Genomic DNA, 12,935 nt, shown 5'->3' with positions numbered 1-12,935 from the left:
CATTCAGAGATCGGCAGAATGTACTGAAGGTGCTCTTCGCAAGCTTTATCAATCTACTTCAACACTGACTTCTTAGTTTTTCCTTCAGTTGTGAAAGTAACTAACTCAATATCTTAGGCACCTGGTCTTGTTCTTGTGGAAATCGTATTCTTCAGCATTATTGTGGTTCCAAAGAAGTAAATGCCAGGATGTGTTGCTCAAGGATGATTTTCTGATAATATGGAACTTGGTTGCCAAGTTCCCTCGTGGTAACAAAGAYGAATTAAAGGGTGCAATTAAGAAAGGCTGGCTAGTAGGTGGGATCCTCTTACAGGCTACAGTAAATGTCCTGAATGCTGCAGTTAGTGCAGTTAGGTCATGATGGTAATTGTCCATTGGAGTATCACAGTCCCAAGCACAGAGCATCTTCAGCCTTCAGAGAGTGGATTATTGGTTTTGGCCTATAGCTCCGAACTACTCAGTGAGAGGACTGGAAATGCAAGCCACAAAATGCTGTTTTTCTTTTTAGTTGTAGTAAATTGTTTTATCCTGAGCAGAAACCAAAAGGAGCATACAGCTGATACCCTGCGCCAAAAAGTACCAGAGATGTGGCAGTGGTAGGTTTTCCCRTCTCTGGCAATATTCAGTTCTTTGACTTGCTGTCATGTCTGACAGGATAACTAAGGACTGTACCAGACTCAGTCTACCAAATGGTCCTTGGATTCTGCCATATAGTATTCTACCAGTCAGTCTGACTTGTCTTCAAACTGGTAAATGTTGGGTCATTGTCTATGGTTACCTAATCCAGCCCTTTGTTTGTAYGTTGCCTGCTTCTTTCTTTGTACTTCAGGAAGCTTTTTCACATGAGATGACGTAAAAATATCCTTGATGACTTATGACAGGCACAGAAGACATTCTTAAGTAGAGGGGAAGTTTGCAAGACATCTTCATTTCAACAAAAGACTGGTCTTCATCGTAATGTAGATAACAAGAGGCCCTGTGTTTCGTACTTTTAAAWCCCTCTAAGGTCAGAGTTAATGTGTCTCAAGTGAGCTTTGTCTTCTGTGACTTGGATCCTGCCTGGATCCTGAAAGCAGATACATAAAGACAAYGGGGCCCAGTTCTTACCAGTAAATGGTTTTGTTGATGAGACACCTCATGGTATAAAGTTCTTACTAAATTCCTAGCAGTGGAAGTTTTACATCTAAATGATGTTTCCCTATATCCAGATGACTGCCTGATTCAGGGYACGTTTATCTCACTAGAAGATACCAAGGCAGATGGGATTACATTCCTTCATATTCCAAGTGTGAAAGAGCTGTCTTGCTATTCAGAATTCATCTGAGCTGTTATTTCAGATTGGCAAATCTTTACTTGCTGAAGGGACAAGTTCCATGTTTTTCAGGACTATATATATATATATATAAAAAAATACGTGAGCCCTTAGACCTTTTGGGTTATTAGTCCTGTCAGCACTCATGTTCATAATACCCCTTACCTCATCTTGCTAACAACTCTTAATGCTGATTTAAGCCAATATGTTTTGCTTTTTCACTTGCAGTGAGCAAAGATCATAGTATTGATGATTTGTTGCTCATTAGCTGAGCTTCCTAATCCTTAAAGCTGTCTGAATGTGCTTGTATACTCAGTTTGCTTCACCAGCCACTTTTACGTGCCTCCAGTTGGTTCCCCTACACCCAGGTTACTTAAGATCAGCTTTCAGCCTCTTTGTGGAAACAGGAAAAAATTGTTTTGTGTTATTACAAGCAGTAGCATTTAACATATCTTCATGTACAACTTGACTGGCTCTGTGTGTGCACATAGGAAGAGGCTTTTTGTATGGGCTCTGCTGGAAGAGGGAAATAGCGTTTGACTGCGAAGCAGCTGATGCACGATCTGCATGTTCCTGCTGATTCAGCCCTCATTCTTCTCCAGCTGCCTGAAAAACAAGCCCAGAATTTTTGCTGCCAAATAATTCCTCTCTTTAAGGATGGGAATGGGAAAAAATTTAATTATTTTTCCACCTTTTTTTTTAACCTCTTTATCTCATGCAGATCTTTTAAATCAGCAGACCAGAATGCGAAGGATTAATTTATGTGTAGATTTGCTGGATTTTTGGATTTTTGATGTGGGCGCTTTGTTCTTATGTCTGATTTTTTTTTATTAGACTGGTATTTTTAAAATAGCTTGTTTATCATCTGGCCATTGTTAGTTCTGTCTTGAGTGATCGGATCCATTAGAAGATGGAAAGATGTGTTAACTCTAGCTGCTGTTAGTGTATATATGTTGCTAATTTGTGTTATATATTGTTACGAACTCCAGAGTCCAGAAAGAACTTACACTCAAAGCAGTAAACATGATAGGCGATACTTGGTTTTAGATAAGCTCACAAGAAGGTGAGACCATATTGATCAGCATGACAGATAAAGTGCATTTGCAGCATTTTAGCAACCTGGATTGGGTGCTTTTAGGCATCACCGTAAGCGGTTTTTAAGGGGGTAACTGAAAAGTTGGAACTTCAGCGATTTTGGGGATTCTTCGTTCAAACAAGAATGAACACAGGGAGAGTCAAGAGGCTTTCAACTGGAAATTCTGACAGGTTCCTAGTTGAAAAAAGTTGGTCTTCTACTATTGACTGTGATAAGGAGAACTGAAATGGATGCTGGAAAGAGATATGATTCTGAAAATTATTTTTTTATAATCTTGGGTTGCAGGATTATTATCCCAAGCAGTTATAACAAGAAAATAAAAGGGGAGCCTCTGATGTAATTCAGAAATCAAGGACTTGCAATAAATCCAGCTCTTTTGTTATACTTCTCTGTTGTCTTTTGTCATGGTAATTTTTCTCACTTAGCCCACATCTGAAAAAAAAGGATACAAAAGATCTGTGTAAGTACTAATTATTTTGTTAGATTTTAACACAAATAAAGGTAATGAGATTTAAATAATCTCTTGCCAGGAAGGTATATGCAATCCAACTGTAATATCTGGCTCCCTGTCCTGCTATTGAGATGATTCAGACAGGATATGATTTGCCTTGTGAAGAACAAATTTGCTTGTCAATTGTTGTGCTTCTGCAGGGGAACAAAAGAAAACCAAAGTATCCTTGCTCTTCTGTTTCAAAGTTTTACTTTACCTTTTCCATTTCACTGTGTCTCTATGTATTTATATGTCACTGCATTTAAATTTATCATTAAATAATATTTTTTTCTGCCAGTTCTGTAGRTAAAGTGGGTAGATGCTAGAACAAATAACTTAGAGCCTCTATATCCTAGGATGCTTTTCACCCCCTTGCAATCAATGAAATACTTTCTTTTTCAGTTAATAATTCTTCAGCTGCTAAAAAGAAGGAAAAAGAAAAAACTAGATTAGGAAGAAGAGAGATGCCTTCATTTCCTGGGGTGGTTCTGTTCTGTCCTGAAGTGTGGGTCTAGAAGCGCATATGCTCTTTCCCAAGAGATAAGAATTTTTAGTTCTACCTCACTTTCACTTTACTGCTATCAGAAAGCTTCACAGAGAGGGATCAATTCAACATCTCAATACTAGCCAACTTCTGTTTTCAGTAAAATCTTTTTGAAATAGTGTTTGTGTTTTTCTGTGGAGCAGGAAGCTAGGCCTCAAGTTCCTTCTTTGTCGTAATGTTCAGGAAAATGAAACATTCAGTAACATTAGAAAGAAATTTTGCAACAGAAGCAAGAACTCAGACTTTAACCATAAGTCTAGTTTACTCATAACTTGAGTTGGCTCACAGAAAACCTTTAATAAAATAGTATCTTATGATTTATGAAGTCTTGTAGACGAGGTTGCTGGTCTAAAGACAGTTTAAGCTTGATACAGTAAATAGAATACGTAAGCATTTAGACTTGTATTACATATTATGCAAAAAGCTTCAAATCACCATTCATGGTTTTTATTTCATGGGACTTCCTGTTTTGGTTATCGAAGGGGAGATATGTGTTTAGAATGCATAACAAATTTTCTATTGAATGTAAGAATTTTTTGCAAAACAGCCACATTAGTTCTCAACTGACACTTCTTTTCATGGATTATCCGCTGAAGATGATCCTGGAAATAACGGGTGTATGTACAATACTTATTGCAGTCCTTTTACATTTTATAGGTACCGTTATTGTATATAATTAATTTCATTGCTTTCTAAGAACCTGAGTCTGTAAAAACATTACAAACAGAGTAGCTGCATAATGATGATGTATAAGTAGCTTGATGTCGTTTGATATCGAGTCACTGGAGTGATGATGATGCAAATTTTTTTTTCTTTGCAACCCTTTACAAAGTGGCTGAAAATAGTTTCACAGGCTTATGGCTTCTTTAGTTATAGAAGTTTAGTAGCCTATTATACTTTGTGGCTTGATCTTATATTACTCTACAACTTGTATGGCTGTTCTACATTAAGATAAAAGGATTAATGCTGCTAAAGCAGAATGGCTACTTCTGACATCTGCTTTACATTCGTTTCGCTGTGGTGTGACTTCCTGGGTGAAGGGAAATGTGTGCCTTACACCAAACGATTCTCGAGTTCCGTCTCAAGCTGTTTGAAGTTATTACATAGACTTTTTTGTCACTGCAACACAGTAGAAACTTGGCAGCTTAACTTAAAGAGAGAGAGAGAGAAAGAAAAAAAAGTGTTTTTTAATGATGGGAGAGAGTCAATAACATGGTAGTATTTCCAAAGTCTTGGACTGGGTGTGCTATTACTGATCATCAATCATCTTTTTAAAAGTCAAGACTTAAAAATCTGTTTGTAGAGCTTCCACTCCTAATGTATTTAAGTGAGGAGTACATCCAGTCTATGAGCATATCTATTTTTTTTTTAAGTCCTGTAAGCAGTTCAAGACAAAGCTACTATAAGTGGCTTGTTGAGAAAATTAATTTACAAATGTCTTGCTTTATCTGTTTTTCTAGAAGTTACAGTGGTTCATTTCTCTTAGTAAAGAATTATTATATAGAATGACATTAGGAGGTACATTAAATAGTTATAATCTATTTGTTCTCTGGGGCTTGATATTTTGGTTAAAATTAGTTATATGCTAGACAGCTGTTCACTTATCAGATGACAGGACAGCTTGAAATAAGTGTGGTGTGTTTGAACAACCAAAAATCAGGGAGAATCTTGAAATTTGGGAAATTGCTTCTCTTACCAGGAGGGTCTGTTTTGCCTAAATTCTAGCCTTACTTTGCATACCTTTTATTCCCTCCCTCCCTTTTCTCCAGTACTGATACTCGAAAAGGTGGAAAATGGAGATCTGAGCAACAAGATATTGAAGATCACGGATTTCGGCTTGGCCAGGGAATGGCATAAAACTACCAAAATGAGCGCAGCTGGGACATATGCCTGGATGGCTCCTGAGGTCATCCGCTCCTCCATGTTCTCCAAAGGCAGCGATGTGTGGAGGTATTGATTTGGCATTAAGTGATTGGATACTAAAGGGKAACTATACATGCTAGGAAAGCTATTTTATGCTTAAAAACAAGTAATGATGAACCAAGTATGAAAATTCTTGTCTTAAGGAAGCTTTATCTGCTGGCCCTATATCTGCCAGATTCTCAGCCTTCTTTGAGACTAATTGTAAACCTTTGCTTTGTAGGAAGTGGTGGGTCAGCTCATGCATGCCTCTAAATTTTTATTGTTCCATAAAGTCATATTCAGATTATCCTAGGATTCATAATACCTATCCATCTATATTATCTAAAACAAATGTTTTGCACTATTTGATATTGGCTGATGCAATCAAAGGCCATAAAAACAAGCTGAGAAGCACTTACAGTTGCTACTTTTTTTACTATTTTTCGAAGAGTAGTAGGATCATTTTATGTTCTGGTGTAATCTGTGTCTGTTATATACTCTGTACCTAATCAAGTTTTCTCTGCAAGTTTCAGCATGAATGCAGTGGTTTTCACTTTTGTTCTAAGTTTGTGAATTATTTCTATCCTTCCAATCTCTGGCATAAAATAGGAAATCTCTTCTGTATCCGAGTAGGTAATCTGTAAGTAATTATTTTCATGTATATATTGTCATTTCCATTCAGGTGCTAGGATTTCTGAGAATAGAAGCTATTTTGGTGGGAATGGATGTAAAGAGCGACCCGTAGACTTACAGAAAATGATTCTGAATGTGACTCTTGTAAGTGAATTGGTAAATCCAGAATCTGGTAGATAGCTCTAGGAAAATGAGTTCTCTGGTATGTAACGTAGAATTAGTACTGAACATCTGGAACAGACAAGTAAACAGAATTTCAGTTTTCTTGTGGGGAGAGTGGTACTGAAGTGTCTAGGTGATTGGGTCTTTAGGATGGTAAGATTCTGTAGTCGATAAGTAGTGCACCCACACGGAGCATGCGTGCTGTGAACGGTTGTCAGGGTAAAGAAATATCCCAGCTAGAAGAATTATTTGACTGTTATGGCAGAGATCTGGTGGAAGGGTTCTTATTTCCCTTATCTGGTTTTGTTGAACAGATAATATAGTACTTCGTGGTAAGTCTATAAGCTTGTATTTTGCATGTGATGGTAGTCAGCATGGATAAAATTCGGACGCTATAAATAAGGTAAACCTGTGTGGCTAATCTGAGAGAGGAATTGTGTGAGAGGTAGGCTTTTTTTTTCCTGAGTGAAATCTGGCAAAAATGAAAACCTCAGTCATGCATATTTTCCAGTGTTGACAGTACTGTTTTGAACACAGCATGCCAAACTTGAACCTCAGTTTCCTCTTCTCTGAAACAGCACTAGGAATGACTGTGGCAGAGGGGAACAGTTCCTCCGTAATTGTAACTCAGGCATGCCAAACAGGTCAGTAGATATTCTGTACCAGTATGATTTGGCCTTATTTTAAAAGAGAGATGACCTAGTAAATTGGTTGATGAATTTCATGAAGGTAGCTCAAGAACCTTTATAACTGTGCAAAAACATCAATATGCTCATTGGCTTAAAGATTGTAAATCATTTCAAAATCCCTGGTAGTTTTTCAGACCATTATAATTCTGTTTTAAGATTATGGAATCACTTTCCTCTTTTATTTATAGTTACCACTTTCCCCTGGGAACAGGTTGAATTTCTCTAAACATTCTTCCTTAAACAGAAGGGTTGTCATCACCATTAGAAGAGCTACGTTACATTGTCTCTATATAAGCCTTCTCTGTGGTGGCCAAAACCTTGATCATACCTAAAATAAGCTAAGCAGAACATTGTCTGATGCATGCATGCAGAGGAAAATGCTTGCTGGTGCAGTCCCTACTAGTGAGTCCATGTTTGAAAGCACTGGCTTTTACAAAAGCAGTTGTGGACAACTAAGAAATCCTGTCCCCATCTGAGAATGAAATTGAAGCTCTTAACAGGATGAACTTCTTTTTATCCTATTAGATATACCCCTCCTCTTGTCCACTTTAACCTCCTGGTTATTTGCTAGAGTTAGGAGATTTTTTTGCCTGATAAACAACTTTCCAGTTAGTCTGTGCAACATCAGCAGAATTGGCTGTGTCTGTCCCTAACATTCACAGACCTTTTTATTCTAATATCTTTTCTGAAAGGTATGTTAGAATAATACTGCAAGAGGTCCTGACTGAAGTGTTGCCCAGCCCTTTAACATCTTTCTCAACTTGTGTTTTTGCTGCACAGATAAACACCTGCTGGAAAAGATGCTTGCCAGTATTGTTATTTCCTGAGTCAGTCTTTTATCCCAGCGTAAATAGCCAGTTCATGTAATTCCTTTCAAAAATGTATCAAGCTCCATTTTTAAATGTTTTGTTTTTTGCCCCATTCTACTGGAGGGTTGGCAAATAACTTACTAGACTGAGGAATGCTCCTGCCACTCCTGTCTGTCGCCAGGGCCTTGACCAGTGCAAAACTTGCTGATAATAACAGAACTTAGTACTTCCTGCTAGAGTAAATTTATTGTTATCAATTGTGTTATAGTGCATCTGGACATTTTAGGTATGCACAGAGCTTCAGCTGTATATGTTGCACAGAAAAAGAAGATACCTTTTCATTTGAAAAAGTCAGACTGGTTCTATTACTCTAATAACGTATTTGAGAAGAGAATTACCAACTTCTTTTGGATTTACAGGAGTGAAATTGAAGAATAGATGTGGCGGGTATCCAATATTGCACAGCAAGCTAACATTAGTAGGAGGTAATCCAAATTCCCCCGTCATTTTAATTGCTTAGATGTTTCTTTTTTGCTTCCCACTACATTTTTCTCTTGTGCTGCTTAAAAGAAAATCTTTTTCATGTTATTGTTATGATTGGTGTGCTTCTAGAAGCCAAGGCCACCATACAACCTTGATCTGATTTCCTCAGTTTAGATGCTCGTAAGACTCATCTACTGAGACTAGTGAAATATAAAGTTTCCTTTAGGAACAAAATATCAGAAATACTTAAAATATCTGATTAGCAGATGAAGATATTCCAGGCTTTTGGTAGTCGGTGTAAAAACCTGTATTAGAAACTTATATTAGAATATTTCATTTGAATCGAGTGTTGGCAAGCACTTTCATCCACAACTGACCACTTGCAGGCCTATGTAGCTATTTGTGACTACAGACACAGAGGAAACACTGGTGAGACTTCAGTTTCTGGCAAATAAGTGTTGACTAGCAATTTTGGTAGAAGCTGATATGGGAGAAGCATAAGCAGGAGATGTTAGTTTCTGGAGCTGCCAGTCCAATAACATGCAAAAGGCAAAATGCTAATCGCCACTAAAAATACAATGAAGTTCAATCTTTCTTGGCAAAAATGGTCTGGTTTCTATTGTTGCTGGAATCCCCTTCTTAGACAGATGGTTCCTTTCTTATGCAAAGTCATAAACCTCAGGAGATGGTTAAGAGGAAGCCAAGATACAAATGCCATTGAACAATAACAGTGAGAAGGGAAATGAGTTTGTTCTTTTTCTTTCTTTCTTTGTAAGTTCACAGCATTGCAGGGAAGGTGGCAAAATCACATGTGAAATCCTGCAGACCTCCAGCTTCCCTCTCCCTGAAAATCCAGTGAGTAGGATTGAACCTGATGTTAAATGGCTTAAAGGATTACTGGATCACTGGGAGGTGGTTAGTTATGCATAGAAGTGTCAGTTGACTTGGACACATGGTCTGTATCACGTGATTCCTACTGTATTTGAAGTCCGAAAATTAGTACCATTTGCTGGAAAAACAAATGAGCTTCACCATTTTTTTTTTTCCTGACTGTTGAGAATGAGGAGAGCCCCTTGGCTCTTTCTTCATGTTCATTTTTTGTATAAATCTCTTCTACTTCTAGCTTTTTGCTTTGTAGTTCCCAGTGCCCTGCCTGAGAATTAACAGAAAACACTCTTCTCAGCACCTCTCCTGCTCTTCATTCGCTTTGGATGGTTGTTGTTTAATGCTGCAAAGCAGTGCTTTCCTCACTAGTTTTGTGGATGCAGTATTCTCAGCCTTGGACTGTCAGTATGTGAGGAAGAGGTGGCATTAGGTTTGGTATCAGAAACACAGTGATCTTTCCTACAGTATGTACTTTTCCTGTCATGTTAGAAGAAACACAGATCTGCCCGTTTTCTTTTGAAAATTATCTCGAAGAAATGTTCTGAGCATATCAACAGGGCTTTTTTAACCATTTCATTAAGAGAAGTAACTAATACATGCTTTATGCTGAACTAATTGTAAAATCATAACATCTCTTTGGCAATGTGTCCTATCTTTTGATATCAAAACTTGCATCTAAACAGAAGGGGAATATGAAAAATCAAATTTAAACAGGACAAATACATATTTRATCCAATATTCATTTTCTGTGTGTATGTCTTATGTATGGATCCTAGGAGGCCAAAAAGAAAATGGAAAATCCTTAAAATCCTGCTTTTTMTTTTTTTTAAAGAAATGAGTAGAAATTGATGTAGTAAGAAATTTAGATTTTTTTTTGGAAAGAAATAATTAATAGGCCATTATAATATCAAAAGTATGAATTATATAGGAAAAATGAAAGGTTGCATAGGTCAAGAAATGATACTTCATGTTTAAACTATCTGTGTCAGCAGGGAAGATCTAGTGAGTGAAAATCCACATCTAAATAAGAAAAATATAGTTTTAAGACTGGTTGTCCAACTAGGATGGCAGCAGTTACAGTGAAATATTAAGGACTTKTTGGGGCAGGGGAAGAGAAATTTAAAGAGTGCAGGATGTGATGATAAAAATTTTGATTATTCCYCAAATAGACAGGGCAAATGTTACTTTAAGACATGAAGACGAGATTAATCTTTTAACTTCAGAAATGACCATTTCATGGAACAACTATTCAGGGAGCTTTTAGGAGGAGAAGCAGTTTTTCATTTGGTCTTCAGCCATGCATAGGATATTTTCAACATACTGCTGTATAACAGTGGTCAAAGTATAATTGGATTCAATATCTTTGCAAGATCAATAAAAGATCATTAAACACATGTAGTCTTTTGAAGAACTTTGTTGAAAACAAAATAAAGGGATACACAACACAATGACAGACAGCACTGATATCATTTAAAGACAACACACTAAAGCTCAGAGCAAATTCATGGGAAAGACTTTAGAAGAAAGAAAAAAAACAGTAGAGGAGACTAATAGAAATGAAGACATCCTTCAAAGTGTTGAAATTGTTTTCAAATGAGGAAAGAAAGACCTAGACTTAAGTGCTGGCAAGCTTCATGTGAGGAACATCTTGCAAAAAACGCAAAACCAAATTGTTTTTAAATTCAGCACAGGTGAAAAACCTGCTGAAGATTCTAAGGCCAAGAAGTGATCAAGATGTAAGAGTGCAAAGAAGATAAGGCTATAGCAGAAAAACCTTCGTAAATTATTTGCAATGTGTCTACTAGAATGGAAAGCAGAGGGGCTCTTAGGTTGAAAACCTTTCTTTTCTTTTTTTTTTTTTTTTTTGAAAAAAAGAAGGGGAACAAGTTGGAGGATGTCTCTGACTGAAGTACTGTTAGAAGAGGTGTTAAAACCGGCTGATAAAATGAACATTAACAGATCATTGGGATTTATGGTAACACTCAAGAATAACTAGAGGAAGGCAAAAGAGAAATAGCTGAGTTCGTAGCTGTGGTATGTAATCTGTTGCTTAAAGCTTAATCCAGAGAAATGGAAGGTGACAAGCATGATGCTAGTTTTTAAAAGAGCATCCTGGGGTATTAGTAAGCCTGATTCCCTTTTATACAAAGTAGTAGAAACAGCAGTAAAGAGTGGAATTGGTGGACCTATGAACAGATGTGGGGATAGTCAGCTTCTGTAGAAGGAAATCATGCCTTGTGAACCTGTGAGACTTTTTGAAGGAGTCCCACTAAGTATGTGGACAAGTGGTAATATTACTGATAACATATTTGGTTTTCTAGAAACTTTCAACCAAGTCAAAAGCTCTTAAGAAAGGAAGTTGATGTGGGGAGAGAGGGAAGGTCTATGGTTTCCCATCATTAGTCAGTCCTCAATCTACTGAAGAAATAAGTTGATTTTCTTGRTGGGGAATTGTGTCCAACATATTCRTAAGTAATTTGGAAAAGGGATAAGTGGTTAAATAACAACAATTTGCTGATGATAGAGTTAATCAGAATAGGAAAAAAAAAATACTACAGTGACCTGAGGAAAAGTTTTACTCTGAATGATAAAGTAGTTGAAATGTAATGGTAATGCAAAGTAGTGCACATGGGAGAAAGAATTTCACATGTACAATGACAGGCTCTAAGTTTTACTATTATGATTCAGGAAGAAAAATGTGGGTAACAGCTCACTCTGCAAGGAGTCAGAAAGGCAAGTGTGAAATTGGGAATTAATAGGAAAGAAATAAAGAAGCAAAGCAGGAAATACCTTGCCTCTTTCTGCAGCCTAAACTTTGTGGTTTTAGTCCTTCCAATTCAAAAATGCTAAAATGGAATGAAAAGGGTACAAAAGATGTCAAGGTCAAAGGTATGAAATGGCTTCTGTTCAAGAAAAGAGTAACTAGATTAGGACTTAACTAGATTAGGACTTTTGGGGCTTGAAAGAAGATGACTTAGGCAGGATGTCGTGGAGCCTGTAAAATAGTGGATGGCATGGAGGAAGCTAATAGGGAACATATGTTCACTCTTTTTTCTATTACAAGAAATAGAGGGGAACAAATGAAGTTATGTGGCAAGTTCAAAACAAATAATTGGAAGTATTTTCTTCCTCAATGCATAATTAAATTGTGGAACTTGCTAGCACAGAACATAGCAGAGGGCAAATGGGTTCCAAAGAGAGTAAGATGGATCAGTGGAAGAAAAAATTCTCAGGCTACTAAATATGAAGAAGTCATCTCTCACTCAGGATTCCTTGAAGCAGAGAGAATATTCTGGGGCTCTGTCAGTCATGTTCATACTGCTGCTCACTGCCAAAGGCAAAATAGAAGGCTTGAAAGGACCTTGGTCTGACTGAGCAGAAATAGTGAATGTTAATTTTGCTACAGGTTCAGGGCAAAGGAAGAAGAACTAGACATATATTGTGATCTGCGGGTGCTGGGATTGTTTTCGCAATGAAACAGGAGAAGCAGGCTATTTTATTAGAATTTGAAGCTTGCCGGGATGTGCTCTTTAACCTGGCTCGTGAAACTGGATGATGTTATAATAATTGACAGTAATGTATTGATCTCTGYCAGGATATCAATATTTACCTTTTTATTACCTTACACCTATTAAATGAGCATCCTGACRTACTCTGTGTTTCAGTGGTGAATGAAGTGTTTATTACACAAGCTACTTTTGAGTTGGTTCTGAATAGATGTCTAAATGTTTAGATTATGAATGGTACAYCAGTATGTGTGTGGCTGGTTGCTGTGGTTACATGACAAAACACAAACTATTGTTCTGAACCAGAACATGACTGACTGGTTTAAGAAATTTAACATTCCCTAACACTCGTTTGTCTGCTTGTCTGTGTACAAAGTTAAGTTTGGCATTGCGTTATAATCCTGAAGCAGAACATGGGGAATGG

The 12,935-nt window shown here is 37.1% G+C and overlaps 1 protein-coding gene across 1 annotated transcript in view; it reads left to right on the top strand.

Annotated features, from left to right (window-relative positions):
- MAP3K9 (mitogen-activated protein kinase kinase kinase 9) overlaps window positions 1–12,935 on the top strand; it is a 52,947-nt gene that overhangs the window by 16,776 nt on the left and 23,236 nt on the right. Inside the window, exon 2 of the mRNA XM_085323294.1 lies at window positions 5,212–5,392. Coding sequence (XP_085179420.1) covers window positions 5,212–5,392 — 181 coding nt within the window. The remainder of the gene's footprint in view (window positions 1–5,211; window positions 5,393–12,935) is intronic.

This window comes from Rhea americana, unplaced genomic scaffold, assembly GCF_003343005.1.
Source record: "Rhea americana isolate MKP2758 unplaced genomic scaffold, rheAme1 scaffold_84, whole genome shotgun sequence".
In the NCBI taxonomy this organism is placed as follows: domain Eukaryota; kingdom Metazoa; phylum Chordata; class Aves; order Rheiformes; family Rheidae; genus Rhea; species Rhea americana.
Note: the sequence above shows the minus strand (reverse complement) of the source record. Positions and strands in the feature narration are given on the sequence as shown.